This window comes from Camelus dromedarius, chromosome 29, assembly GCF_036321535.1.
Source record: "Camelus dromedarius isolate mCamDro1 chromosome 29, mCamDro1.pat, whole genome shotgun sequence".
NCBI lineage: Eukaryota > Metazoa > Chordata > Mammalia > Artiodactyla > Camelidae > Camelus > Camelus dromedarius.
Window position 1 is genome coordinate 715,538 of NC_087464.1, and position 27,112 is coordinate 742,649.

The following is a 27,112-nucleotide window of genomic DNA, read 5'->3' on the forward strand; positions in this document are numbered from 1 at the left end:
CCACACACAGCAGGAGCTGTGGGCATCTGTGCTCAGACAGCATGGTGTCACAGCGGTGCTCCAGCCCTGACAACAACCCACGCCTTATGTCCTGGTCTGAAGCACGTGTCAGGCACCCAGGCACGGGGTTCAGCACCGGGACGAGGAGCCCCCTCATCTGGGGTGAAAACCAGCGAGCTTGCTGGGGCGCTGTAAGACGCGGAGCCACTGCTCTTGAAGAGCCTGTGCAGAGACCCGCTGACTCCCCGTCACGGCAGGGACACAGTAGGCTGAACACTGCCTGGGGCTCCAGTCGGCTGGCAGGGTTGGCTCAGGGGGACCCCCCGGACTCCCCCAGGCTCCTGCTCCCGCCCTCCGTGTTCTGGTGCTGCTCCCCACTCAGGCGGAGGCCCCCACTGCCAGTGAGCGTGCACACCGTGGGAGAAAGTGGCGCTGGCCTGGGTGCGGCCCTGCCTCTGAGAAGGCGGCCGGCAGTCATGGCCAGCTAGTGTCCCCGCACACACTCTGCAGGGAACAGCACCAGCACCAGGGCAGGGCCTGCCATCCCCAGAACTCACTTTCCTGTGCACGCCTGACGGGGTGGGGCCAGCTCAGTGGTGCGGCCCCAATCTCTCTGGCCCCGACCCACCCTCTAGCCAAGGTGTGCACACTGGGGAAAAGGTAAAACCAGTACAGAAGGGCCACTGCAAGCCCTCAGGCCTCAGCCACATCCCAAACCAAAGCAGAGACTGCCACCACACCCAGGAGAACCCCACTCCCACAGAGATCCTGCTCCAGCCCCACGGGACCCAGTGCCACCCCTGATAGGGCTGGAACAGTCACTGAGCAGAGGAGAAGCCCCTGCTTCAACCTGGAACTGGCTCCAGTCCCTCTGACTCCAGGCCTGCCGCCCCACTTCAGCGGCTGCCAGCACGTCCCGGGGGAAGAGGGCAGCCCAGGATCACTTCAGGTCCAGCTCTTCCCAACAAGCCCGCTGGGCACAGAAGACTGCACAGGAGTGCTCTCACACAAGGACACCTGTCATTCTGGGGTAGGTACCTGTTTCACCTAATTTCACAGAAATACAGAAAGTTAAAATGAGACAAGAACACGTTTTAAATGAAAGAATAACAAAACAAACATAATGAAAAGAAATAAATAATTTACCTGACAGAGGTCAAAGCAATAGCAACAAGAATGATAACTGAACTGGGAAAAAGGACAGATGAGCACAGGGAGAATTTTCAAAAAGAACTAGAAAATATAAAAAAGAACCAATCAGAGCAGAACTGCAGGTAGTACAGAAGATTAGACAATGCAGATGATCCATTAGCAATCTGGAAGACAGAATGAAAAACACCCAATCAAAAAAGCAAGAAGAAAAGGCCTGCTACATGAGTTTAAGGCACTTCTGAGACAGCATCAAGCATAGTAAGACTCACATTACAGGGGCCCCTGAAGGGAGAGAGAGAAAGGCTGAGAAAACATTGGATAAAATTAAGGCTGAAAACTTCCCTAATCTGAAGAAGGAAACGAATATCCAGGCACAGGAATCAGAGAGTCTCAAACAGGATCAACTGAGACAGACTCACATCAAGACATATCATCATTCAAAAAGCAAAATTTAAAGACAATGATAGAATTCCAAAGGCAGCAAGAAAAAAGGAAAGTGTCACAGAAAAGGAAATCCCTCATGAGTCTATCAGCTGTCTTTACTGCACATATTTTTAAAATTTACATATATGCACTGTTCATTGTCTCTAAGACTGTTTAGAGCTTTAGCTTTTTAAACTTATGTAGTTATTAAAGGAATAAAACCAAACACAATAAAAATTCAAAAAGATACACGCATCCCACTATTAACAGCAACACTATTTACAATTGCCAAGACATGAAAGCATCCCAAGTACACATCAACAGATGAATGGATAAAGGAGATTCACCATATGTAGGTAATGGAATACAATTCACCCATAAGAGAGAAGTGTATTTTTCCTTTTTTGGCCTTCATTCATTTTTAACTTCAAAACCCAGAATTTTAGAACTGGCATAAACATTTCCATTGCATCAAAACAAACAAAATACCTAGAAATAAACTTAATCAAGGAGGTTACGTATATTCTGAAAACTGTAAAACACCGATGAAGGAAACTGAAGATGATACAAAGAAATGGAAAGATAATCTTATGCTCTTGGATTGGAAGCGACATTATCAAAATGGCCATCTACCCAAAGAAATCTACAGATCCAATGCAACCCCTGTCAACACTCAAGGCATTTTTCACAGAACGAGAACAAACAATTCCAAAATTTATGTGGAACAATAAAAAACCCCTAATAGCCAAAACAATCTAGTATATGTCTTTTTTTTTTTTTTCTTTCCTGCTTTTTTCTTTTTTGTTGTCTTTTCTTGTGGTTTGATGACTAGAGAAGTTCCTTTAACATATGCTGTAAAGCTGGTTTGGAGGTGCTGAATTTTTTTAAGCTTTTGTCTATCTGTGAAGCTTTTGATTTCTGCATAAGTCTGAACATGAGCCTTTCTGGATAGAGTATTCTTCATTGTACATTTTTCTCTTCTTATCACTTTAAATATGTCGTGCTGCTCCCTTCTGGTCTGTAGACTTTCTGCTGAGAAATCAGCTGATAACCTTATCTGAGTTCCCTTGTGTGTTCTTTTGTTGCTTTTCTCTTGCTGATTTTAACATCTTCTCCTTATTCTTAATTTTTGCCAATTTGACGACTACGTGCCTTCTTAGTGTGTTCCTCTTTGTGTTGATCCAGGACTTGGGTGACTGTTTCCTTTCCCAAGCTGGGAAAGTTTTTGGTTATTATCTCACCAAAATTTACCTCAGGTCCTTTCTCTCTCTCTCCTCTTTCAGGGACCCCTATAATGTGAATATTAGTGTGCTCCATGTTGTCCCAGGGTTCTCTTAAACTGTCTTCATTCCTTTTCATTTTTTTTCTGTTCTGCAGTAGTGATTTCCACTAATTTGTCTTCTAGCTCACATCAGTTCTGCTTCATTTAGTCTATTCTTGGTTCCTTCTAGTGTGTTAGATCATTAAAGTCATTTCAGTGATTTTATTCTTCAACCATTTGGGTATTCTATTTTCCAACTTTTTGCTAAAAATTTTGCTCTGTGCATCTGTACTCCTCAGTTCTCTAAACATCTTCACCATCATCACTTTAAAAACTTTCTCAGAAAAATTGCCTGTCTCATCACTGATTTCTTCTTCTGGGATTTTATCTTTGTGCCTTGGCCTGGGAGATATTGTCTGCTGCCTCATTCTGTCATTCTGTATGTATTTTTAGGTAGTTTAGTTACATTTCTTGACCTTGAAGAAGCAGCGTTCTGTGGCAGATGTCCTATGTGTCCCAGTAGTATGCTCCTCTCTTATCACCCAAGGGCCAAGGTCCAGCCAGTCCCAGTGTGGAATCTGGCTTGTGTGTGGATTCCTTCCACAGGTTTTGGGATTGTTGTTTCCTTCTTTCTGGTATCTGCTCCCTGGTGGATGAGGCTGGACCTAGAGGCTTATGCAGGTTTCCTGGCTGGGGGAGCCAGTGCCTGCCCACTGCTGGGTGAAGCTCGGTCCTGGACCTCTGGTGGGTAGAGCCCTGTTCAGAAGCCTTTGTGGTTCAGGAAGTCTGCTGATGGGTGGGGCTGTGTTCCCACCCTGTATGTCATTTGGCCTGAGGCTTCCCTACAGGCTGTTGGGTGCGGCTGGTCTTGGTTCTAACAATCCAATCAAGATGTCAGCCTCCAGGAAAGCTCGTGTAGATGAACACTCCCAGAATGTCTTCTACCAGCTTTTATGTCCCCTGGGTGAGCCACAGATGTCCTCTATGTCCCCAGGAGACCTTCCAAAGCCAACAGGCAGGTCTGGCCCAGGTTCCTATGAAATCACTACCTCTGCCCTTGAACCTGACACACATGAGATTGTGTGTATGCTTCCCAAGAGAATGATGTCTGTTTCCCCCCAGTCCTGTGTAGCTCCTAGAGCTAAGCCCCACTGGCCTTCAAAACCAGATGTCCTGGGGTCTCCTCCACCTCCCAATGATGGAATCCTGGGCTGCAGAACCTGACGTGGGGTTTAGAACTCAGTCCGGTGGAAGGGTCTCTGTGATTTATTCTTCAGCTTCTGGTTCACAGACCCTGAGGGGTATGGGGCCTGATTATATCATGAGAATGCCTCTCACACCGTCCTGCTGTGGCTCCCTTTTTATATTTCCAGTTGAAGATCTTTTTTGCTAGGTTCCAGTCTTTTATTTGATGTTTGTTTAGCAGTCAGTTGTTTCATTGCAGTTGTGAGGAGAGGTCATGGAGGCCAATCAGCTGTTTTTCAACAGAGTCATTGCAGGCCAGAAGGAACTGTCACGATATATTTAAATTACTTAAAAGGAAAAACCTAGAACTGAGGCTACCTACTCAGCAAAGATTAATCACAATTGAAAGACAGTTAAAGAGCTTCTCAGATGAGCAAAAACTAAGAGTTCTTCAATCCTAAACTGACCTTACAAGATGTATTAAAAGGTTTTCTTTATGTGAAACAGAGTAAGACATAAGAACTTGTGTGAAGGGGAAAATCCCACTTTAAGGGCAAAAACAAAAATTGTAAAAGCAACTATAATTACAGTAAACACTTACATGAACCATATGAAGATGTAAAATATGAAATCAAAAACAAAAAAAAAGGGTGGGGGAGTAAAACAGGAGATCATTTAGAACTTATATGACCTTAAATGACAATCACTTTAAGACAATCAGATATTGTAATGGAGCGAAGTATATGAACTTCATGGTAACCATAAATCAAAAACCTACATTAGATGTGCAAAAACAAACTAGAGAAACACAAATGTAACAATAAAGAAAATCAACTAACCATAAGAGAAGAATATGAAGGAAGAAAGACAGAGAAGGACTACAAAAACACTTGGCAAAGCAGAAAGATAGAAGATTAACATACACAAATAAGTCTGCATTTCTTTACATTAACAATGAAATGGTAGGAAAAGAAAGTTAAAAAAAAATCATATCCAAAACAATAAAATACTCAGGAAAAAATTTGGCCAAGCAGGTGAAAGACTTATACATGAAGAACTACAAAACATTGATTAAAGAAATGAAAGATGACTTAAAGAAATGGAAAGAGATCCTATATTCTTGGATTGGAAGAATTAATATTATTAAAATGGCCATACTGTCCAAGGCAATCTACAGATTTAACGCAATCCCTATCAGGTTACCCAGGACATTTTTCACAGAACTAGAGCAAATAATCCTAAAATTTATATGGAATCATAAAAGATGTAGAATTGCCAAAGCATTACTGAAGAAAAAGAATAAAGCTAGAGGAATGATCCTCCAAACTTCAGACAATACTGCAGAGCTACAGTAATCAGAACAGTGTGGTGTTGGATCAATGGAACAGAATAGAGAGCCCAGAAATAAACACACAGACCTACAGTTCATCTTCGGCAAAGGAGGCAAGATACACAGTGGAGAAAAGGCAGTCTCTTCAGCAAGTGGTGTTGGGAAAACTGGATAGCAGCATGTAAATGAATGAAGTTAGGACACTCCCTCACACCATACATAAAAAATAAACTCAAAATGGCTTCAAGATTGAAATATAAGACATAACACCATAAAACTCCTAGAATAGAACACAGGCAAAACTTTCTCTGACATAAATTATAGCAATGTGTTCTTAGGTCAGTCTCCCAAGGCAAGAAATAAAAGCACAAATAAACAGATGGGACCTAATCAAACTTGTAAGTTTTTACACAGCAAAGCAAACCATCAAACCATAAAGAAAATGAAAAGACAAACTATGAAACTGAAGAAAATATTTGCAAACAATGTGACCAAAAAGGGCTTAATTTCCAAAATACACAAACAGCACATAAAACTCAGTAACAACAACAAAACAGATGACTCAAACCCCAAAATAGGCTGAAGACCTAAACAATCATTTCTCCAAAGAAAACTACAAATGGCCAACAGGCGTATGAAAAGATGCTGAACATTGCTAATTATCAGAGAAATTCACATCAAAACTACAATGAGATATCACTTCACACCAGTCAGAATGGCCATCATTAAAATGTCTACAAATAACAAATGCTGGAGATACTGGGAAAAGGGAATTCTCCTACACTGCTGGTGGTACTGCAAATTGGTACAACTATTATGAAAAACAGCATGGAGCTTCCTTAAAAAACTAAAAGTAGAGCTACCATGTGATCCAACAATCCCATTCTTGGACTTATCCAGAGAAAAAGCACTAAATTAAAAGGATATATGCATCCCAATGTTCAACATTATTTACAGCAGCCAAGTCAGGGAAGCAACCCACATGTCCCTTGTCAGGTAAATGGATAAAGAAGAACTGTTTTACATATACATACATTTTATACACAAACACACTAGAATAGTATACTCAGCCATAAAAAAAAGAATGAAATGATACTATTTGCAGCAACATGCATGGACCTAGAGATTACACTAAGTAAGCTGGTTACAGAAAAATAAATACCACATTATATCATTTATATGTGGAATTTAAAACATGCCACAAGTGAACTTATTTACGAAACAGAACAGTCTCAGAGACAAAAAAAAAAAACTTATGATTACCAGGTGGAAAGCAAGAAGGAAGATACATTAGATGTTTGGGATGAGCAGATACAAACAACAATAGATACAAACTACTACATATAAAATAAATAAAAAAAACAAGGTCTTTCTGTATAGCACAGGAAAACCTTTTCAATATCCTGTAATAAACCACAGTGAAAAAGAATATGAAGAGGAATATATATGTATAATATATGTAACTAAAGAACTATGCTGTACATATTCAAATGAAGTATAATTAAGCCATTATGTAAACATAACAATAATAGTAGACTATACTGGAAAATGCAATACTAGTCAAGATTCAAAAATAACTAAATTATCCCATTAGCAGAAAAGCAATGGTAAAATAATGATTAAGTAGGATAAATATAAAAAGGCATTTAATAAACTTCATCAATCAGTCATGAAAATAACTCTTAGCAAAACTGTAAAAGAAAGCAACTTCCATGACAAAGTGAAAATAATCAAAACAGTCTGGCGTTGGCTTGGAAACAGACACGTGTATCAATGGAACAGAATACAGCTCATCAATAAACCCGTGCATATCATCAATAATTTACAAGGGAGTCAAAAATATACAATGGGGAAAACACAGTTTCTTCACTAAGTGGTGTGGGGAAACCTGTATAGCTATGTGCAAAAGAATGAAAATGGACCCCTATCTTATTACCATACCCCAAATTCAACTCAAAATGCATGAAGGACTTGAATGTAAGATCTGAAACCATAAAACTACTATAAGAAATCATAGGCAGTAAGCTCCCTGACATCAATCTTGGTGATGAGCTTTTGGATTTGACACCAAAAGCAAAGGAAACAAAACTAAAGATAAGCATGTGCGATTGTATCAAACTAAAAAGCTCCTGCACAACAAAGGAAATTAAAAAACATGAAAAAATACCTTACTGAACGGGAGAAGAGAAATGCAAACAATACAACCGAAAAGGGGCTGATATACAAAATATATTAAAAAGCTCCTACAACTCAGTAACAACAACAAAACAAAAAACCCCAATCTGATTAAAACATGAAAAGGATCAATATCACTAGTCATCAGGGAAACAAATCAATACCACAACAAGGTATCACCTCCCATGTGTTAGGATGGCTGCTATCAAAAAGACAAGATGTAACAAGTGTTGGGAAGACATGGAGAAAAGGGACCCTGTGACTGTTGGGAATATAAATTAGAGGAGCCACAATATAAAACCACATGGAAGTTTCCCAAAATATTAAGCATAGGGCTACAATATGACCCAGCAATTCCATTCTTATTTCCCTGAAAGAAATGAAAACACTAATTTGAGAGGAGATCTGCAGGCCCATCTTCACTGCAGCATTAATTGCAATAATCAAGATGCAGAAACAACTGAAGTGTCCATCAGTGGATGAAATGGATGAAGAAAATCTGGTATGCCTGTATATATCTAACAAAACACTATTGAGTCATTAGAAAGAATGAAATCTTGCTATTTGCATCAATGTGGATTGACCCTGAGGGCATTATGCTAAATGAAATAAATTAGACAGAGAAACATGCATGGTTTCACTTACAGGTGGGAACTAAGACAAAACCAAAAACAAGCTCACAGATACAGAGAACAGACTGGTGGTTGCCAGGTGTGGGGAGGAGGAGGGGGGCAATACTGGTGAACGCGGCCAAAAGACATAAACTTCCATTTACAAAATAAATAACATGGGGTCATGACACATACACTGTGGTGACTGTAAGTAATAATACCACATAAAATATTTGATATTACTAAGGGAGTAGAATCTTATCACAAGGAAAAAATGTGTAAATATATATAATGATGGAAGTCCAGTAAATTCACTGTGGTAATCACTTCACAATATATATACAAATCAATTACTACATTGTTTACCAGAACCTAATATAAAGTTGTATGTCTATTATATCTCAATAAAAACAAACAAACCAAACTGCTATGCAATTTGTAAAAGGATATATTTGGGATAATTTGAACATTTAGCAACATTAGTAGTAACAATAACAACAGCAGCAGCAGCAACAACAGTAATAATTATGGTAACCTTAGGTACATCCTTTGGTGATCATTGTGTTAAGAGCTTAATTCACATTATCTCACTTATAAGACAATCAATTGTAAAAAGATCTGTTCCACAGGTAATTTTACAAAGAATGAAACTGTGGCTTGGAGAAGTTAAGCAATTTTTCCCAAGACAGCAAGAGGCAGAGCCAGGACTCAGACCTGTCTTGGAACCAAAACAAAAGTGCACAGACCTTCATCCTACTAGACTACATCTTACTACTTAATCAGTTCTGATTCCAGCCACTTCAAGTCTCTGACCTTCAATTTTCATTTACATATAAAACTTAGGATATGAAAACCTGCATTGCTTATCCTGCAAAGCTGTACTGAGAAAGAACAGGGTTAATGATGCTTTGAAAACTGTAATAAGATGAATATAAACCAGGAAGACAGGCAGTGGTCACAGCGTGGTGGCAGCACCAGCCACAGCAGCCTGGTAAGAGCATCAGCACAGGGTAGCTCTGGTCTCCACACAAGATAAAAATTAGACACTCCATTGTTCTTAGGTATTTTTATTTAGCAGGAAGATGCCTAAGTGAAACTTAAAGTACAGCACATGCAGAATCAGCTCATTAACTGTTGAGGGTTTGATGTGTGTGTTTTGTTTTGCTACATAGAAGAGGGCTGCTATTATGAACTCTGAGCAACTCTCTATAAAATGTGGTTCTGTAACAAAAATATACTTTGGGACTTATTCTTGCTATTTCCGGAGTGGGTGAGGACGGTGGGGGTGGCAGGGGGTGGGCTTACTCCACAGCACAGTAAGGTATGTCCAGTCTAACACCCCATCCTGATGAGTCAGCACAAGCACTTTAGGATGAGCAACGTGGGAATAAAGAGAAGGCATCCTGCACGAGACGTTAAGTTTCAGAGTCCAGGTGCCCAAGTACTGAAATCACACACTCAGCAGTCCAAGAAAATGCAAACAGCACAGGAGAGAAACATAAAAAGACGGCAAGTTCTCGCCTTTTGTTCAGAAACAAAAGTGACAATTCCATTCTGCTTTACAGAAACCTGAAACCGTGCAGGCAGGTCCTGCAGGAGGCTGCAATTACCCAGGTCACTTCAGCTGTAGTTACTCCTCCCCCTGCGGTAGAAGAGCTCTAGTAAAGATTGCCATCTTTCTTTCTTTACCAACAGAAATTCCATTAACAGCATTGTTCAAATTCTCTGGGAAGAAATAGACTGAAAACTGGCTTTTTACTAGACAGAAATGCAAAGCAAGGTGCAGAGGAAGGAAACAGAACAATGAATCTAACATGATTGAGCGTGATGAGTCCAGTAATGTTTAGAATCCAGACAGGAAGAAACACACTCGGAACACCACGAACCATAAAGAAAACAAAAAGGAAAGAAAGCAACTTCCTGAATCTGATTATCTAAGTGAACTGATAATGGAATAGAAAAGAACAAATCTGACTCCATGTTACATCTGTTCCTTTGACTTAACCCTGCACGGTTTATTAGGCTTCCTCTTGCTGGCTCTGCACCTTTATAAAATAATGTTGCCAATAGCCTGAAATGTATAGGAGAGCCTATTCTCAAGGTTCTGACCTTTAAGGATATTACCATGTTTCCATTTATATAAAGATAGTAAGTTGCAATACAGAAAATAACATTTGTTTCATCGGAGGTTTACAGAAACACCACAATCTGACCCACAGGGACAGCTGCAAGAACACAGGATTCCAAGAACAAAGAATTCCTACACCAAAAAGTTTGCAACAACCAAGAATTCCCCCTCTTCTTTTTAGTATAAAAGGAGCCTGAATTCTGACTTGCAGAAGATGGTTCTCCAGGACATCAGTCTACCATCTTCTGGGTCAGCCAACTTTCCGAATAAAGTCACTATTCATTGCCCCAACGCCTTGTCTTCTGAGTTATTGGCCTGTTGTGCACTGAGCAGAATGAGTTTGGACTCAGTAACAATAACAAATGATATAATTAATGAGCAAATATTGAAAGAGTTTTCCCTGTAACTGGAACCAGATGCCAGCTTTCACCCCTTCTATTCAATATGTACTGAAGACAGTCAGGATGATAATGCAATAACAACAACAATAAAATAGGCATAAAGATCAAATTTTAAGCAAGAAAACGGTCATTTATGTGCATGGCATTATCATATGCATGGAAAATCCACCACAATCCAAAGACATTTATAATTAATGAATTAAAGCATGGTTATTGGATTGAGGATCAGTATAAAATCAAGCAAATTTTTCTGCCTGTAAGCAAGAAACAAAATAAAATTAACCTGCAAACAGCAGACCAGGAAATGAGTATCCACAGGAGAAAAGAATCAATAAAAGATTAACTTGCACAACATTAAAAAATAATGCTTTACGCCTTGTTGCACCTGGTCTGCCCTCTCCTCAGGGGCCGTGAGTCCTCCCCAGCCAGGCTGGGTCCAGCCCAGGCTGCAGGGCACTGTGCACAGGCCAGGCAGGGGCCCAATATCGGCCTCCCTGTATAGCTGGCACTCGCACGATACTGGCCCTAGTCAGATGTCCAGCGCCTCTGAGCCCAGGGGCTCTGGGTAATAGAAATTTTAAAAATAAGTCTTCAGATCAGTATAAGAAAAGCACAAAGAACCAACAGGAAAGTGAGCAGACCATACGAGGAAAAATAAGCCCAAGAGGCCTGACAGAACTCCTGAAAGGTAACTCTCCTGCTGCAGGGCCAGGTGAGAGGATCCCAGCAGGGCCCCAGGACAAGATGCCAGGAGGCAGGACCACCAGGGAGGTAACAGCACCCCCTGATGTGGGGGAGGGTCCCAGGCCCAGGACTTCCAGTGGGGGCTCCAGGTCTCCTGCCTCAGTCTTGGCCCCCACTGCACTGCCAAGCATAGCCCCAAGTCACCACCCCCAAGCTGGGGAGGATTCTGATTGGCCAGGTCAGAAAAAGTCATACAAAATGTGACTGTCACATGAGAGTCGCACAGGACACACTATCATACTGTCACACAAGAGACAAGACTCAACTGTCATCACAGTACTTCCTAAAGAAAGCTTAACTTCATCCTCCAACCAGGCAACATGTTACAAAATGTTCAAATGAATGAGTATCAGAACAGAGCCCACAAATGAACCCACAAACTTTAGGTCAAGTGATCTTCGACAAAGGAGGCAAGAATATACAATGGAATAAAGACAGTCTCTTCAGCAAATGGTGTTGGGAAAACTGGACAGAAGCATGTAAATCATGAAGCTAGAACACTCCCTTACACCATACACAAAAATAAACTCAAAATGGATCAAAGACTTAAACATAAGACAAGATACAATAAACCTCCTAGAAGAAAATATAGGCAAAACATTGTCTCACATACATCTCAAAAATATTCTCCTCAAGCAGTCTACCCAAGAAATAGAAATAAAAGCAAGAATAAACAAATGGGACCTAATTAGACGTACAAACTTCTGCACAGCAAAGGAAACCATGAACAAAACAAAATGACAACCTACAGAATGGGAGAAAATTTTTGGAGAAGATGAAACTGACAAAGACTTGATCACCAGAATATATAAACAGCTCATATGACTTAAGAAAAAACCAAACAACCCAATCCAAAATTGGGCAAAGACCTAAACAATCAATTCTCCAAGGAAGAAATATAAATGATCAACAGGTACATGAAAAAATGCTCATTATCACTAATTATCAGAGAAGTGCAAATCAAAACTACAATGATATCACCTCACACCAGCCAGAATGGCCATCATTCAAAAGTCCACAAATGACAAATGCTGGAAAGGCTGTGGAGAAAAGGGAACCCTCCTACACTGCTGGTGCAGCCACTGTGGAAAACAGTATGGAGATTCCTCAAAAGACTAGGAATACACTTACCATATGACCCAATAATCCCGCTCCTGGGCATATAACCAGAAGGAACCCTACTTCAAAAAGGCACCTGCACCCCTGTGTTCATAGCAGCACTATTTACAATAGCCAAGACATGGAAACAGCCTAAATGTCCATCGACAGATGACTGGATAAAGAAGATGCGGTTTATTTCTACAATATGGAATACTATTCAGCCATAAAACATGACAACATAACACCATTTGCAGCAACGCGGCTGCTCCTGGAGAATGTCATTCTAAGTGAACTGAGCCAGAAAAAGAAAGAAAAATACCGTATGAGATCACTCATATGTGAAATCCGGGGAAAAAAACATACATACAAAACAGAAACAGACTCACAGACATAGAATACAAACTTGTGGTTGCCAAAGGGGAGAGGGGTGGGTAGGGACAGACTGGGAGTTTGAAATTTGTAGATACTGAGGCATATGTAGAATAGATTAAACAAGGTTATACTGTATAGCACAGGGAAAGAAATACAAGATCTTGTGGTAGCTCACAGCGAAAAAGAATGTGACAACGAATATTATGTATGTTCATGTATAACTGAAAAATCGTGCTGTACACTGGAAATTGACACTGTAAACTGACTATAACTGAATGAAAAAATTGTTTAAAAATAAAGTGTTCCATTCAGAGCTATGGTTACGTGCTGATCTTTCAGGGACAAAGACTAGGTTGGAACCTAAATGTACAGACTGGGAGAGAAAAGGGGTTTCAACTACTGTGACCACTTCCTGTTGAATGAAAGAGAGGCCAAGCTCTCACATTTCAAAAGTGCCCAGTTGGTGAGAAGACCCACCGCAGGGCAGGAGAAGGGAAGGAACCTCCTTAACAAAGGTCCCAGATGAGAAAACGGCCCAGTGACACTCACTCAGCCCCAGAGGGCCTTCAACCTGAATGAGAACGTGGGGAACCCGGGCAGAAGTAGGCGCCAACCCTCCTCTCACCTGCGCAAGGTGGAGGCAGCTCTCAGCACCCCTCCCTCACCACACAGCTGTCCAGCCTTTCTCACTGAATCACAAGGGAATTGGGTGGAAAGGATTTCAGCCCCATGTGTTGGTGCCCTGGGCGGGGCTGGGATGCCCCCTCCATCCAAGTGGAGGGCAATGATGTTCTGGAATCAGCTGCTCCAAGTGCCCCGTGTGGGTGTTTCCTGGCACCACAATCTGGAGGGGAGGACCTGACAAATTCTGTCTGTCGACAACCCAAATGCTTACCGAGTCTTTTATTAGTCAGCATAGTAACATTTATAGTAAAGGGCTGAGCCCAGACACAGCAGAAGCCAACCTCTGTGCTACCTTGTGAGATCTGCCCAGGCCACAGCGTTAGATGTAATTTACCCTCATAAATTCCCTCTCCATTAAGTGTGAGCTCACACTTGACCCTTAGCAACTTCAGCAACCTCCCATTTAGGTTCCTGGGGAAGGTTCTCACATACAACATCCATGGCTTACGACAGTGACCCCAAAGCATCCCGAATGTTAGAGGCATGTACACATAAAATACACTTCTTGGGGAGAGGTTTTTCTATTAAAATAGCTGCTCCATGCGATGGATAAAGGCAATGTCTGAACACGTCCTGCCACACACAGGATGCAAATCAACATTCGGACAGGCTCAACTTGTGTTTATCTTTGTTCATGGTCCCTGCTTCTTTTTGTATTCTTGTAAATTTACTTTCCCTCAGGTGTTCTGTACTCTTCCTACTCAAATTAGTAATTTCTGCTCTCTGTGTTATTTAATCTACTTAGAAAATGGAACAGTACCAAGGTAGATTGGCAATCTGTTAAGAGTCAATGAAGGCAAACTTTCAGGTAGGTTCCTAACAAAGATGTGTGTGTTATAATAAAAGCCCATACTGACAAGTCCTATGAATGATTTGCATTTACTACTGGGGTTTTTTAACTCATATAGCTAAGTGCTATAACTCATACAGCATTTGCATTTTCCCCAAATGCATTTTTTTTTCTAACCCTACAGTTGATACCCTTACGATTTAATTCATCAAAAGCAATCACTTAAGCATTGTACACGGGCATGTTTGTGGCCTGCATTCTCACAGGCTGCCAAGCATGACACAAACATGAGACTAAGTTCATCAGGAAATGAGTGTGCACGTGACCCAGGGCCACACCAACTCACCTACTGCCCTGCACCAGCAACTACAGCAGAAGGCGCCGTAAAATCTACAAAATTCTTCTCCCAGCTCTGAGCTGACAACAGTACTTACAGGTTCCAGGGGCCTCGTGCCAGCCAGGGGAGCACACACACGTGGTGCTGCTGCACCAGCCAGGGGCGGGGTCCAGCCAACGTCCCAGCTGTTTGGGACGGATTGTACACTTGGACATTTCTGGCCAGTCCTCTCACCACTGAGAAAAGAAAAGCCATCACATATTTCGTATGTCTACTTACACATGTCAAGCTATCACTTCCCCCGAGCTTCTGCTCTGTAGTAGGAGAAAAATACTGACTTCCTTAAACTTTGAATTATCTACAAACAAAAGCAGGTGAAAACTCTCCAAATCCACACTTAGCCAAACTTAGCCAACTAGGGCCTTGGTCTCTACAGAAGCTAAGTTGGTGCCAATAAAAACAAGGGAGTAAAAGTAGTAGCACTGGGTTGGCCACAAAAGGACAAGGGGCAAGAGCGAGAAACTGGAAAAGCAGCTTCAGTTTTCCAGCACAGGTCATGGAGAGACAGACAAGAGGATTCCATCATCTCTGCCTCTAAATGAGAACTGACAATACCGAGGACGCCCATCGAATCCAGGCAGCTAGGTTAGCTGGTTTCAATCATTCATTTCTTCTCATTCAACAGACACTGAATGTCTTCTGTGATTCAAAGAAAAGGCAACATAAGGAGAAATCAAAGATACACTCAGTTCTCAATTAACTGCCCCAATAGGGACTTAGAAAGACATGCAGATTAAACCCATGTGTTAACCCCAAACTCCAGTTTAGCCAATAACACATTTTTCTAGACCACTAACTACCAAAAGAAGTCATCCATACTTGCTTTCTTTTAGCCATCAGCACGTATATTTTTAAGCCAAAAGAATATTTAGAGGTATGCACCAAAAGCCTTGAGAAATGTGCTATTAAGTAACATGACCAACAGATTACAACAACTGACACTGAAAGCCAGTGACAAAACACTGCTTCACACAAATTTATCAAGCAGAAAGCAAAGCTCATGAACTTGTCAGTGACAGAGAATACTGATAACTGTATACACACTTATAAATCCTGAAGTTATCACTTCAGAAGAATGTCATTATACATTTTTATTTCAATTTTATTTATTAACAACAATTGGTGGAGGTTGGGAGGTAAACTATGTGTAATTATTACATTTTTATTCCATCATTATGAATTTCCCAAATTTTCTTTATACTTTAAACTTTACACTATTCTAAAAAGCAAAATGCAGAATTTTTCTGCCTTCTTACTTCCATGTCCTTCCAGTGTCTGGTGTACGCCCTCCATCACCCTCAGGATAAATGGGAACCACTGTAATGGTGTATGGGGTAGGTATCCGGCTGCAGATTCCTCAGAATGGCATAATTGGGTATTCCCAGGGATTGGCACCTAAAGATTTAATAAAATGTAAAATACTTGATTTGAAAACCATATACAAGAAGTAACACTTTGAACAATAAAATACTCAAAATATTAACTCAAGACCAAGTCAAGAAGCAGGTTCTATAATATTGGGACCTAAGGATGTGCCCCCATACAAACTATTGTAAAAGTTCATGAAGACTTCTCCGCACATGCTCTCGCTCCTTCTTGAAAACTCCCTGGTATGATTCGATTCCCCCAGTCCCAATCCTCCAGAAGCCCCCATCACCCAGGCTTCAAAGGCACCAACCGACTACCCTCCGTCAGGTTCTACTGAAGGAACATGAACTCCTTCAACTCTGTGGTGAACTGGTTAACTCTTGATCTCCACTTTGCAATCTACAGTTGAAACTAACATTCACTTTTCCCTGCAGGAAATCATGACCAGCTCCTCTGGACCACCCACTGTTGGTGCACAGAAGAGCTTGTACTGAGGAGGATTTCACTCCCAGCAAATGGTCAAAGTGCTGGTTGAAGGGTCATGCACTGAGTTTCCTCATGGTATTCAAAGACTCTGAAATGCACAGAAAGCACATCACGCGTGACCCTAACAACCCAGCACACACGAAGCCCAGGTTTACTGAGGGGTCCCGGGAACCCTAGAACACAGGACCCCTGTAGCAGGCACCCCACAAATACCCACTGAAGTAGTGAATAAAGGAAAAAATGTCTGTGATCATCGGGTACATGTCTCATCCCTCCACAAGGAAGGTATTGTGGCCTCAGAGCATAGTTTGTCTGTCTGTGTTATCCTAGAAGGTAATAAACACCCTACTCCAAGACCAGAGACAGGTAACTCCAGTAAGGATATTAAAAACAATTAAGATCTTTGGGGGGAGTTTATAGCTCAGGGTTAGAGTCTATGCTTAGTGTGCACGAGGTCCTGGGTTCAATCCCCAATACCTCCATTGAAAAATAAATAAATAAAACCTAATTGCCCCCCACCTCCAAAAGAGACAAAAAAATCAAAAAAACAATGAAGAGCATTATTAACAAGCATTCTAAAAGTTTAGTAAAACTCTGTCACTCCAGTGTTTCCAGCAGAATATGTGATTCCATCCCCATGATGGTTACTAAAAAAGCCACAGGAGTCCAGGTTCACTTACCGGTGTTGCCTCTTCCTGTCATCTGACCTCCTTCCCCATCAGGATACAGGGAGGACAGGGTGATGGTGTGAGGGGCACTGGGCTTCAGCTTCTGCAAGACCACAATGTTCTGTCGTAAGCCTATCCTGGTCTGGAGTAAAACAGGGATAATAAGTGTTAGCTTTGCCCTCTCCAACTCACTCATCTGTTAGAAAAAGCTCCTTCTATGTTTGAGACCTTTGTCAACATCTGGAAACACACCCCACCATGAAAGTTTAAAATATATCTTAGGGTATCATTTTAAATGTAAACTATGCCCCTTAAATCATAAAAAGGATTTTAAGCCTTAAACTGATGATCTTAGATAGATATTTAAACTGGCAAGCGACCAGCACTGCAAAATTTCATCCAAAACATGTTTCACAGTTCTCTTCTCCAAAAAGGCATTAGTCCTAAGTGAGCTGCAAAGGACCTTGAAAAGACAGCAAAGATCTGCATAATAGTAGAGGCCATTCAGTATTATTCTCACCTTTTTACAGATGGTTTTTACTTCCTTTAGAAACACATTAAAATAATTCAGCAAAAGACCTAAAGCTTTTTGGTTTCCCGCCTGCCTCCATAACTGCTCCCTGACCAGCATTAGCTGTGTAGACTATATGACAGGAGCCCTGCCAGGCCACACTCAGGCAGGGATTCCCAGTCCTCTCCCTGACTCCAGCCTGCTGGAATGAAGCATTTTCAATATTGTCCGATTACGGAGTTTGAAGGTTTTTGTTTTTGTTTTACTTTAATTCACTGCTTAAAAGCGATCTAGCTATCCTGTTGAAAAAAAATCTGGATGCTTTATTAACAGTCTACTGAATTCAGTTGTTTATGCCATACTAATTAAAATCACATAAAAAGGCAGAATGCCCACAGTGGGTACACATGCGGAGGGCTGGATGCACTAGCACAGTCCAGATGTTTCCACTGACCACCATCCACTCGAACAGGCTGAGTTTCAGAGATACCTCAGTGGATCACTGGACTCATCCTCACAACAAGCGAGTTGAGCTACAGTGGCTAATTTGGACAAATTTAATAAATTTGGGAGTTTGAGATTTGCAAATGTTAAAAATAGATTAAAAAACGAATTTTTTCTGTAGAGCACAGGGGACTATATTCAATACCTTGTAGTAACCTTTAATGGAAAAGAATATGAAAATCAATGTATGTATATATATGCGCTGGGACATGCTGTACACCAGACACTTACACACTGTAACTGACTATACTTCAATTAAAAAAAAAAGTAACTCGAAAAAAATTAGTGTGTGAAGTTATGAGAGCAAAGCTTCGACATATCTGTTACTTAACAAATCTGAGTGTCCACTTAGTAGAACTAGCCTCATGAGGAAGCAGAAGGCTGTGTACCTACTTCTCCCATCCAACTCTCCAAAATCATCCCAGCACCAGGGAGTTGTCACTTTATTTCTTGGAGTAGCATTAAAATGCAAATATGCCAAAGAATAACAAATCTTAAGGGAGTATCAGCTAACATGCTACACGGGATAAGTTTATGAAATGCCTTCTAATTATGACAAACAGCTGAAAGACAGTAAGAGAGACTCAAGGCAGCAGTTGGAGGGTCAGTATCACCAGTAACAGAAATGCTAAGCTTTGCCTAAATCTGGCCTGACAAGAGGCAAAGTTGTGTTTCTGCCATTAAAACATCAATCCATCAAATGTGTCTTCTTTTATATAAAAGCCAGCTGATCACTGTTGGTCATTAGTTTATTACTGATAACCTATAAGGCAGATTCTCAATCCAAGTATATCATACTACCTAAGTCTAGTTCTATGGAAACCACAACAGGGCAACTCACAAGTCACACTGGGGACAGGAGGTCTCTGATTCAGCTAAATCCACTTACTGTGCAGTACAGAGACCTGTAACCACTGCCAGCATCAACCTCTGCTACATCTCCAACATGGTAACAGGTATGATGCATTTGCTGGAGCTCAGCAAGTCAGATGATCAAAAGTGAATAACTCACTTCTCTCTCTAAGGCTAACTGAGGAAATATGACAGCCTCCAAAACATCAACAAAATGCTAGCCCTCTCATCAAAAGAGGTATTTGGAATAAATCAGAAAGCATCACCCTACCTGTGTAAAAATCCTGGTGTTTCCTGACCCCAGGGTAACAGGTGCGGTTCTAGTCACATGTTTCCTAAAGGCAAAGCTGGAGAAGGTTCAAGGACAGACAACTAAAGCAAGCAAGGTAAAATGGACAAGGCTCTGTTAAACAGGGAAGGCTGGTAAGATAAAAGAAGATGAGCTTCCAAAAGTGGGACAAACATGACAAAGATAAGATCTGGGAGTCAAGGAAAATGCATTACCAAGTCCGACAATAAAACACTGACCTCCAGGTTCTGCCTATTCTGGCTTCCTGGGAAAACACTGAATACTCTGCAAAGTACACCCTAAACCTAGAACAGAGGAAAACTAATAGAGGGACAGTGGCTCAGAGGCAGCACCAAGAATGGTATGCACATGCCCAGTCACAATCCAAGTGGTCTCCGGGGACACCCCTGCACTTCAGCAACACAGACCCTGATCTCACCCGCCTCCCTATGCGGCATCTCTCCTAACAGTATGAGACACACCTGAGATGTGGTGACTCTCACCCTCCCCCCAGGCTGCACTCCAGTCTTCTCCTGGGGCAAGGCCAGGTACGGGGTTATCCCCTGGGGCCACAGAAGAAGACTGGGTAGGTCTGCCTGGCCCAGCGCCACCTCCACCCAGGTGCCCTGCACACCTCAGGGTAGAAGAGAGCAGCCTGTGGATGTTCAACCTCACAGAGAAAGGCCGGGATGGAGTGCGGAGAGGCTCCCACAGAGCCTGCCATGGGGCTCTGACTTTTCCTCAGGATGGAGGTTGGTCCAGGTCCTTCTGGTGGATTCTGTGGATTCCATGGTGTTAGCATTAGCCAGAGATTCTGGGAGTTATGAGCAGAACAGACATGTGAATCCATAGGATGATGATCCTGTGATTGATGGATCAAAGGGGGACTCACAACACAGGGTTCAGTGGGTCCTCAGAAGGTGCTTCTCTGTCCTATTCACTTTACAGTATTTTTGAAATCTTTACTAGATGGATGATGCATAAAGTTTCCTTTAAGACGTTAAATTACACAAGTGTTACATGCCCTAGGCAATTTACAAATCCAGAACAGCCACATACAAGGCACTGTTGGTAATAACCAGTCACCCCATCCTGACTTCTAAGGGGAGTGGGCTTGGCCCCCAGGGGCCAAGGCACCAGGCGCAGCTCAGCCCAAAGGTGCCTTAAGATTTAATCTAAGTCCCATCCTTCCTGCTACACCTGGTCAGGCATGAAGGGACAGGAGGGAAACACTTCTGAAGACTACCAGGTGAGGTGTTTTCACTCCAAAAATGAAACCAGGAAGGCTTCACAGAAACAGCCCAATACAAACCCAGTCTGCTTCTTTCCCACCTCCCCTGAGGCCTTGAGGCCAGTGCGCACGGGACAGAGGCCAAGGGAGCTGGAGCAGAAGAGCCCACGTGGCCCCCAGCTCACCCTGCTCTGGGCTGGATGAGGGTGACAGGGGCAAAACCACAAGGCAGGAAGAGCCAGGTTACAGAATGACCACTCTGGGGTCCAAGAAAACCTCCCCTGACTTGACCTCAGCTGAGGACAACCTGTGCTCTGTTTCTGCATACGTGCTCCAGAGGATCTTTGATATGGCAGCTCGGGGACCTCAGAGGGGGACAAGCTCCCCTGTTCCGCCAGCTGTCACACCTGAGTGATGACCTTGAATGGTGATGGCCCTCTGCAATGCGGGGGATCAAGCCACCACTGCAAGGGCCACAGAGCAGGAATGGAAGAAGAACCAGGGTTCTCCCACATTCTGTCCCAGCCTCACTAGGAGATAACAGTCCTGCTGAGACCACTTTGTCTGGGACTTTCTGTGACCTGAGGCCAAACACATTCTGATGTGAATAGAAAAAAAGGAAAAAAAAGCCAAAAACCACCTCCAGGCTCCATATCCCTTGATAAGAAGTGTCCACTCGCTCAGCAAACACTGCACCCAGGTCCCCGGGCCGGCACCTCACCCTGACCCAGACACACGACACTGCAGCCAGGGGCCCTGGGGACAATGGCTACAGATCCAGCTCAGCCAGACCCTACACAGAACTGACCCTCCTCCTGGTTTGGACCCTCTTCCGAGGGGCTGGCCTCATGGGGGTGGTGCTGCAAAGAAGCAAGTGCACATACCATGTTCCGCAAGGGTACGTGGCACAGAGTAAGAACTCAGGCAATGCCAGGCACACTGGCAGAAGTGGGGACCAGACACCCATATGTAAGTGAGTAAACCCTGTTTACACTAGCCGGCAACTGGGAGATAGGGAGGTGGACTGATGGAGTCCACTCATTGAGGAAGTGCCATTTGGGGTATGACCCTCTATGTCCCGGGAGCACACACGGGCTGGCAAGGCCCTTGCAAAGGCCCTGACACCGAGCCTCCCTGGTGGCAGCTCAGGGAATGGCCCAGAGAGAGCCCCCGGGGAGCCTGCTCTAAAGGAGGCCCCTCACTCCAGCAAGGTGCAGATGCCACAGGGTGAACAGCCCCTCTCTCCCTGGCCCCTGGGGGTCCTCCTAGATAGCCCTCTGCTAAGCTGCTTCAGGGAAAGGGGACCACACTGTGCATCCTGTTTTACAACATGCTTCCTCCACTTAGCACAACAGCATTAAATAGTTACACATCCAGTACAAAGATGGAAGTTCATCTTTTTTCAAAATGCTGTATCATAATGAATTTATCCAATCTCCAGTTATTGCTAGTTAATATTACTCTAAAACAAATATTTTACTCTAAAACAAAGCTGAAGAGAACACCCGTTTAGCTAATTTCTTGTAAATTCATATTTCCTTAGGATACGTTCCCAGAAGTGGAATTGCTGGGACTACTTATAATGCAAAAGAAGATACATTTTTTTAAACTGAGTGCCTGTTGTGACTCTTTTAATAAAGTATCACTAGAGGAACAAGCCAGTGGATGAACTGAAGACTCAGAGGTGCTGTTTGGTTGCTTTAAAGAGCTGCAGAACCCCTGCTGCCCTGGGTACTGGTTTCCTTTCCAGACTGGCCACCCTGCCCCACCTTCAGAGGCTGTGCAGTGATGGCCCTACATCCTTCAGATTTACTTCGTAAGCTTCCCTTAAAGGCAGGTACCATTCCTGGCTCCAAAGAAATGCCATGTTCCTCAGGGGAAATTTAATCCTGGGAGAGGGGTAGGGTCCTGACTTCCTGAGCCACTAGCAGCCCACCTCCAAGCCAAGAGTGGGCCCTCCACAGCCAGATCCGAAAAGTGGGCCAGGCTGTCCCTCCAGAGACGTCACCGTGCAGCTGTCCTGGAAGGCCGGACGGCACAGGCCACAGAAGCTGTCCTAATTGGACTGGTGAGCTCAACTCCTTGGAGACCCTCCAAGGAAGACACAGCCTTCAAAAACAAACACAGTCCACCCCAGCATGGAAAACCGTCGGCACCGAATCTGGAGACGTGTTCCCTGAGTCACCCAACTGAAGCTCCTCATGGGAAGTGTAGGAACAGCCAAAAATGGGCACCCTCAGGACAGGGGTCTGAGAGTGAGGGACCCCTCAAGCGGCTGCCTGACTCTTATCACAGGTGAGGCCAGTGCACAAACCACACAGAAAAAAAAGCTGGCTCTGCACGTGGACTCCCACTGCCTTTTCCAGGAGAGCCACACCGATTCAAAACCTGTCGCTTATTGCTGCTGTTGAGCCCTAGAAAGGGCTCGTGCAGTAAACGTAACTGCCCTTCTAACAGCAGGTGCAGGAGTTACAGATGAGTCTGCACCCTGCACCACCACTATCCAACCCCGAGGCCTCACAGCTTAGCTCCCAGGAACCAGAGCATTTGTCGTGAATAAACATTTAAATCACCCAAATCAAGCTTTGTGACCAAAGACAATAGCACCTACTACTTGAAAAGTTGACTATCAGCTGGGAAGACGGTTATTGAATAAATACAACTTATACGTAAACCTGTGGTTGATCAGAATGATCCTTTTTTTTTTTTAACTTTTTTTATTGATTTATAATCATTTTGCAATGTTGTGTCAAATTTCAGTGTACAGCACAATTTTTCAGTTACACATGAACATATAAATAATTATTCATTATTACATTTTTTTCTCTGAGCTACCACAAGATCTTGTATGCATTTCCCTGTGCTGTACAGTATAATCTTGTTTATCTATTCTACGTTTTGAAATATGTCTATCCCTTCCCACCCCCTGAGAATGATTCCTAACCACAGAGAATGCTTTTGCCTGCAGAAAGAATTCACTGTGCTCTTGAACCTAACACTGATCACTGGGGTAAGTCATTCAACACTTCTTAATCAAGAACAGAGGAAATTAGTGAGGGGAGGCCACAGGGGGCAGGAGGGGCTCACAGACAAAAAGCAGCCTCCCTTGACAGGTGACCAGGGAGAATAAAGGCCCCACTTGTGGAACTCCTGAGCTGAGATGGATGGACTCAAGGTGGTGGGGGATAGGGGCAGTGTGTTCCAGGACTGGAGTGTTTCATGCTGTTCCTGTTCAGTGGGCCCACAGCCCTCCCAGCCCAGATGTGCTTGGGCAGAGTACTCCCCACAGCCTGCTGGTCATGTTGCCAGATGTGGGGTGTAGAATATTTTAAGTCGGTCTCTTCCAAGCCATGAGAAAGTCACACAGTCTACAAAATTACTATCAGAGCCACATCTGTGAGTCACCCAGCTGCCTACACCAGACAATTTGTCTATTGGAAAATTCTGATTAATAACATTTTTTTTTAAACACCAGAGAGTAACAACTTGACCTGACAGAAATGACCATTTTTTCAAGATTTCATCATTTTTTGCTTTGGTTACCTATAATCTTCTGCAGAAAATATAAAGGGACTAGAATGAAAATGGTGTTTTTAATGTACATTACCTCAAATCCAAATGCTGTTCCTTCCAAGGTGTGGGAAAGGGGAAAGGGTTCTGTGGTGTTAGCTTTGAGGGGGTGAAAGACTCCTTTTGGATGAGGCTCTTGGACTCCTTTAGGCCATGCTGAGATGCCTGGGGATTTTCTAATAATACAGTTAATTCACAACTGCAAGTAAGTCCTCCTGAAGTCACAGATTACCAGGCCTGCGAGTTCCAATCAGACACACGGTCCACCAGGACCCATGGCTACTGTGAGCAAAGCCCCAGGACCCCCAGGGCTGAGGCCCCTCAGGAAAGCCCTTGTCTGAAGTCCTCCTCTGATGACAGAAAACACAGGTGCGCTTTACATTTCTGGCTCCAAAACCACCCACAGCTTGCGCTGGTAGCATTGATCACAAGAAGGAATCCCTGATGATCACTTTATTTTTGTTCCATAGGAGCCAGCCACGCAGAAAAGTCCTGAATCCAGAAATCTACCAAGTCTCCATTCATGGGGGAAGCGACAGGCAGGCAGCCAGAAGAACACTTTGGGGCAGAGAGTGAGCTCCAAGGGAGCCACACTTGAGTTTCAGAAGCAGGTCCCCCCGGCCCCCGGGGACTGGTTCTTGCCGCTGTCCCCCTGAAAATACACCAGGCCCCAGGGTTCTGTGCCCTGCCACACCTCTCCACCTTTCCCCGGACCCACCAGATGGCATGCACTCCGCTCCAAGTCTCTCTGGGTAGCATGCGTGATGGGGGGGTGCCAGAAGCAGGGCATCCACCTGGCCCAGCAAGGGGCCACCATGCCTGCCGCCACAACCCCTCACTGGGAAGACTGTAATAATTACATCTTCCTGCTACCCTTAGCCAACCAGCTGCTGCCAGGGGAGGGTCCTTACAGAATCCTGAGCCTCAATCAGTAACCGATCCTAAAAGGCCTCCCGTTCCCGGGGAGAGCCTGTGGCCACCCTCCTGGCGCAGTCTGTCAGCCTCCTGGTCACACGAACATCGTGACCGGCCTGAGTGACTCCTTCAGGCTCCCGGCAGCACATCACGCCACTGCGCGTACCCCAGGCTCCGCGAGCCAGCCAGCCATTTCCAGAAGCGGTCAGCCTACCGGTACACTCTGGGCGGGGGGGCGTGTGCAGTTTGCTGCCCTTCCCATCCCCTCGCGGTGCCTAGCCTAAGCGGGGAGAGCAGCCCCTAGGTGTCCTGTGCTCCCTCCCTGGATTCCTAGGGTCCACCAGCTTGAGGGTCTAAGCAGAGAATGTCACGCCTGGGAAGCTACAATGCCAGAGCTCTGCGCAAGGTTGCACCGGGAGCACCACCCCCCACCCAGACACCCCCTTGCAGCGCCCCAGCTGTCAGTCCGCCACACAGCCCTCTTGTGCCCAACCCTCAACGGCTCCCAAGACCAGCGCTGGGTCCGCACGCGGCTTTATCTCGGCAGCTCACACCTTCCTCACTGTAGACATCCTCGGGCGCTCCAGTTTAGTAGGTGCCCGGGGACATGGCCCAACCGCACGTCAGTGAGCCAGCCCAGGGATCTTCCCCGCTGCTGCCGCTGTGACCCTCTGGAGCTCCTTGCACCGCTGCACTTGATGACTGGTGCCTGAGCCCTGGGCGCCCTCAGAGGCACCGCACAAGGCGCACAGAGGGGGAGGCCAGCGTGAGATGACATCAGGAAGAGGGGGGAGTGCTTGTGGGAGCACCAGGCTTAGGATCAGGTACCCTGGCACGTGCACTCACACGCATAGGCAGTGTACTCTGACTAAATCCCAGCGGTGTATTTTTGATCCACCTCCTGGAGTAACTCAAATAAAAGTGAAAATAAATGGGATCTAATTAAACTTAAAAGCTTTTGCACACTTAAGGATATCATCAACCAAATTAAAAGACAACTTACAGAATAGGAGAAAATATTTGCAAATGATATGAACTACAATGGACTAATTCAGAAAATATACAAAACAGCTCATATATCTTAGTATCAAAAAAAAAGCCACCCAATCTAAAAATGGGCACAAGACCTAAACAAGCAATTCTCCAATGAAGACATACAACTGGCCAACAGGTACATTAATTAGCTCAGCATCGCTCATTCTGAGAGAAATACAGATCAAAACTACAGTATCACCTCACACCAGCCAGAATGGCCATCATTATGTCCATAAATGATAGATGCTGGAGAGGGTGTAGAAAAAAGGAAAACCTTACACTGTTGGTAGGTGTGTAGACTGGTACAGCCACTATGGAGAACAATGTGGAGGTTCCTTAAAAAACTAAAAATAGACCTACCATGTGATCCAGCAATCCCACTCAGGGGCATATATCCAGAGAAAAATAAAATTCAAAACCACACACGCACCCCAATGTTCACAGCAGCAATAGCCAAAGACATGGAAATAGTCCAAATGTCCATCAATAGATGACTGGATAAAGAAGTTGTGAGAGAGAGATATATACACATATACCTACACACACATATATATACACATACATACATACACACATACATACATACATATATACACACACATTTATACATATACTTACACACATAATGGAATACTACTCAGCCATAAAAAATGCCATTTGAAGCAACATAGATGGACCTGGAGATCGTCATTCTAACTGAAGTGGGCCAGAGAGAGAAAAATGCTATTTATCACTTATATGTGAAATCTTAAGAAAAAAAAGACACAAATGAACTTATTATTTATAACTTTAAGGACTGATTTCTTGAATATGTGTAAGCATATCTGACTGTCCTTTATGATCAGATTACTGCATTCTGTTGATTCTCATTTTGTGGTTGGCTTTATTCCTTTGATAACTATTTAAGTTTAAAAAGTTAAAGCTCTAAT

The 27,112-nt window shown here is 43.5% G+C and overlaps 1 protein-coding gene across 7 annotated transcripts in view; it reads right to left on the bottom strand.

Annotated features, from left to right (window-relative positions):
* LOC135318488 (transport and Golgi organization protein 1 homolog) overlaps positions 1 to 27,112 on the bottom strand; it is a 68,193-nt gene that overhangs the window by 30,288 nt on the left and 10,793 nt on the right. For 2 of the 7 annotated variants that reach the window (XM_064480485.1, XM_064480488.1), the window contains exons 2-3: positions 17,289 to 17,418; positions 16,011 to 16,149 (exon numbers count right to left, since the gene is read on the bottom strand). The exons of 1 other annotated variant lie outside the window; for it this stretch is intronic. In XM_064480485.1, the coding sequence (XP_064336555.1) occupies positions 16,011 to 16,016 (6 nt within the window). In that variant the 5' untranslated portion in view covers positions 16,017 to 16,149; positions 17,289 to 17,418. Of the gene's footprint in view, positions 1 to 14,791; positions 14,931 to 15,309; positions 15,394 to 16,010; positions 16,150 to 17,288; positions 17,419 to 19,414; positions 19,438 to 20,066; positions 20,211 to 27,112 lie in introns of those variants that run through there. 4 more of the 7 variants (XM_064480489.1, XM_064480486.1, XM_064480490.1 and 1 more) reach the window with 4 other exon arrangements.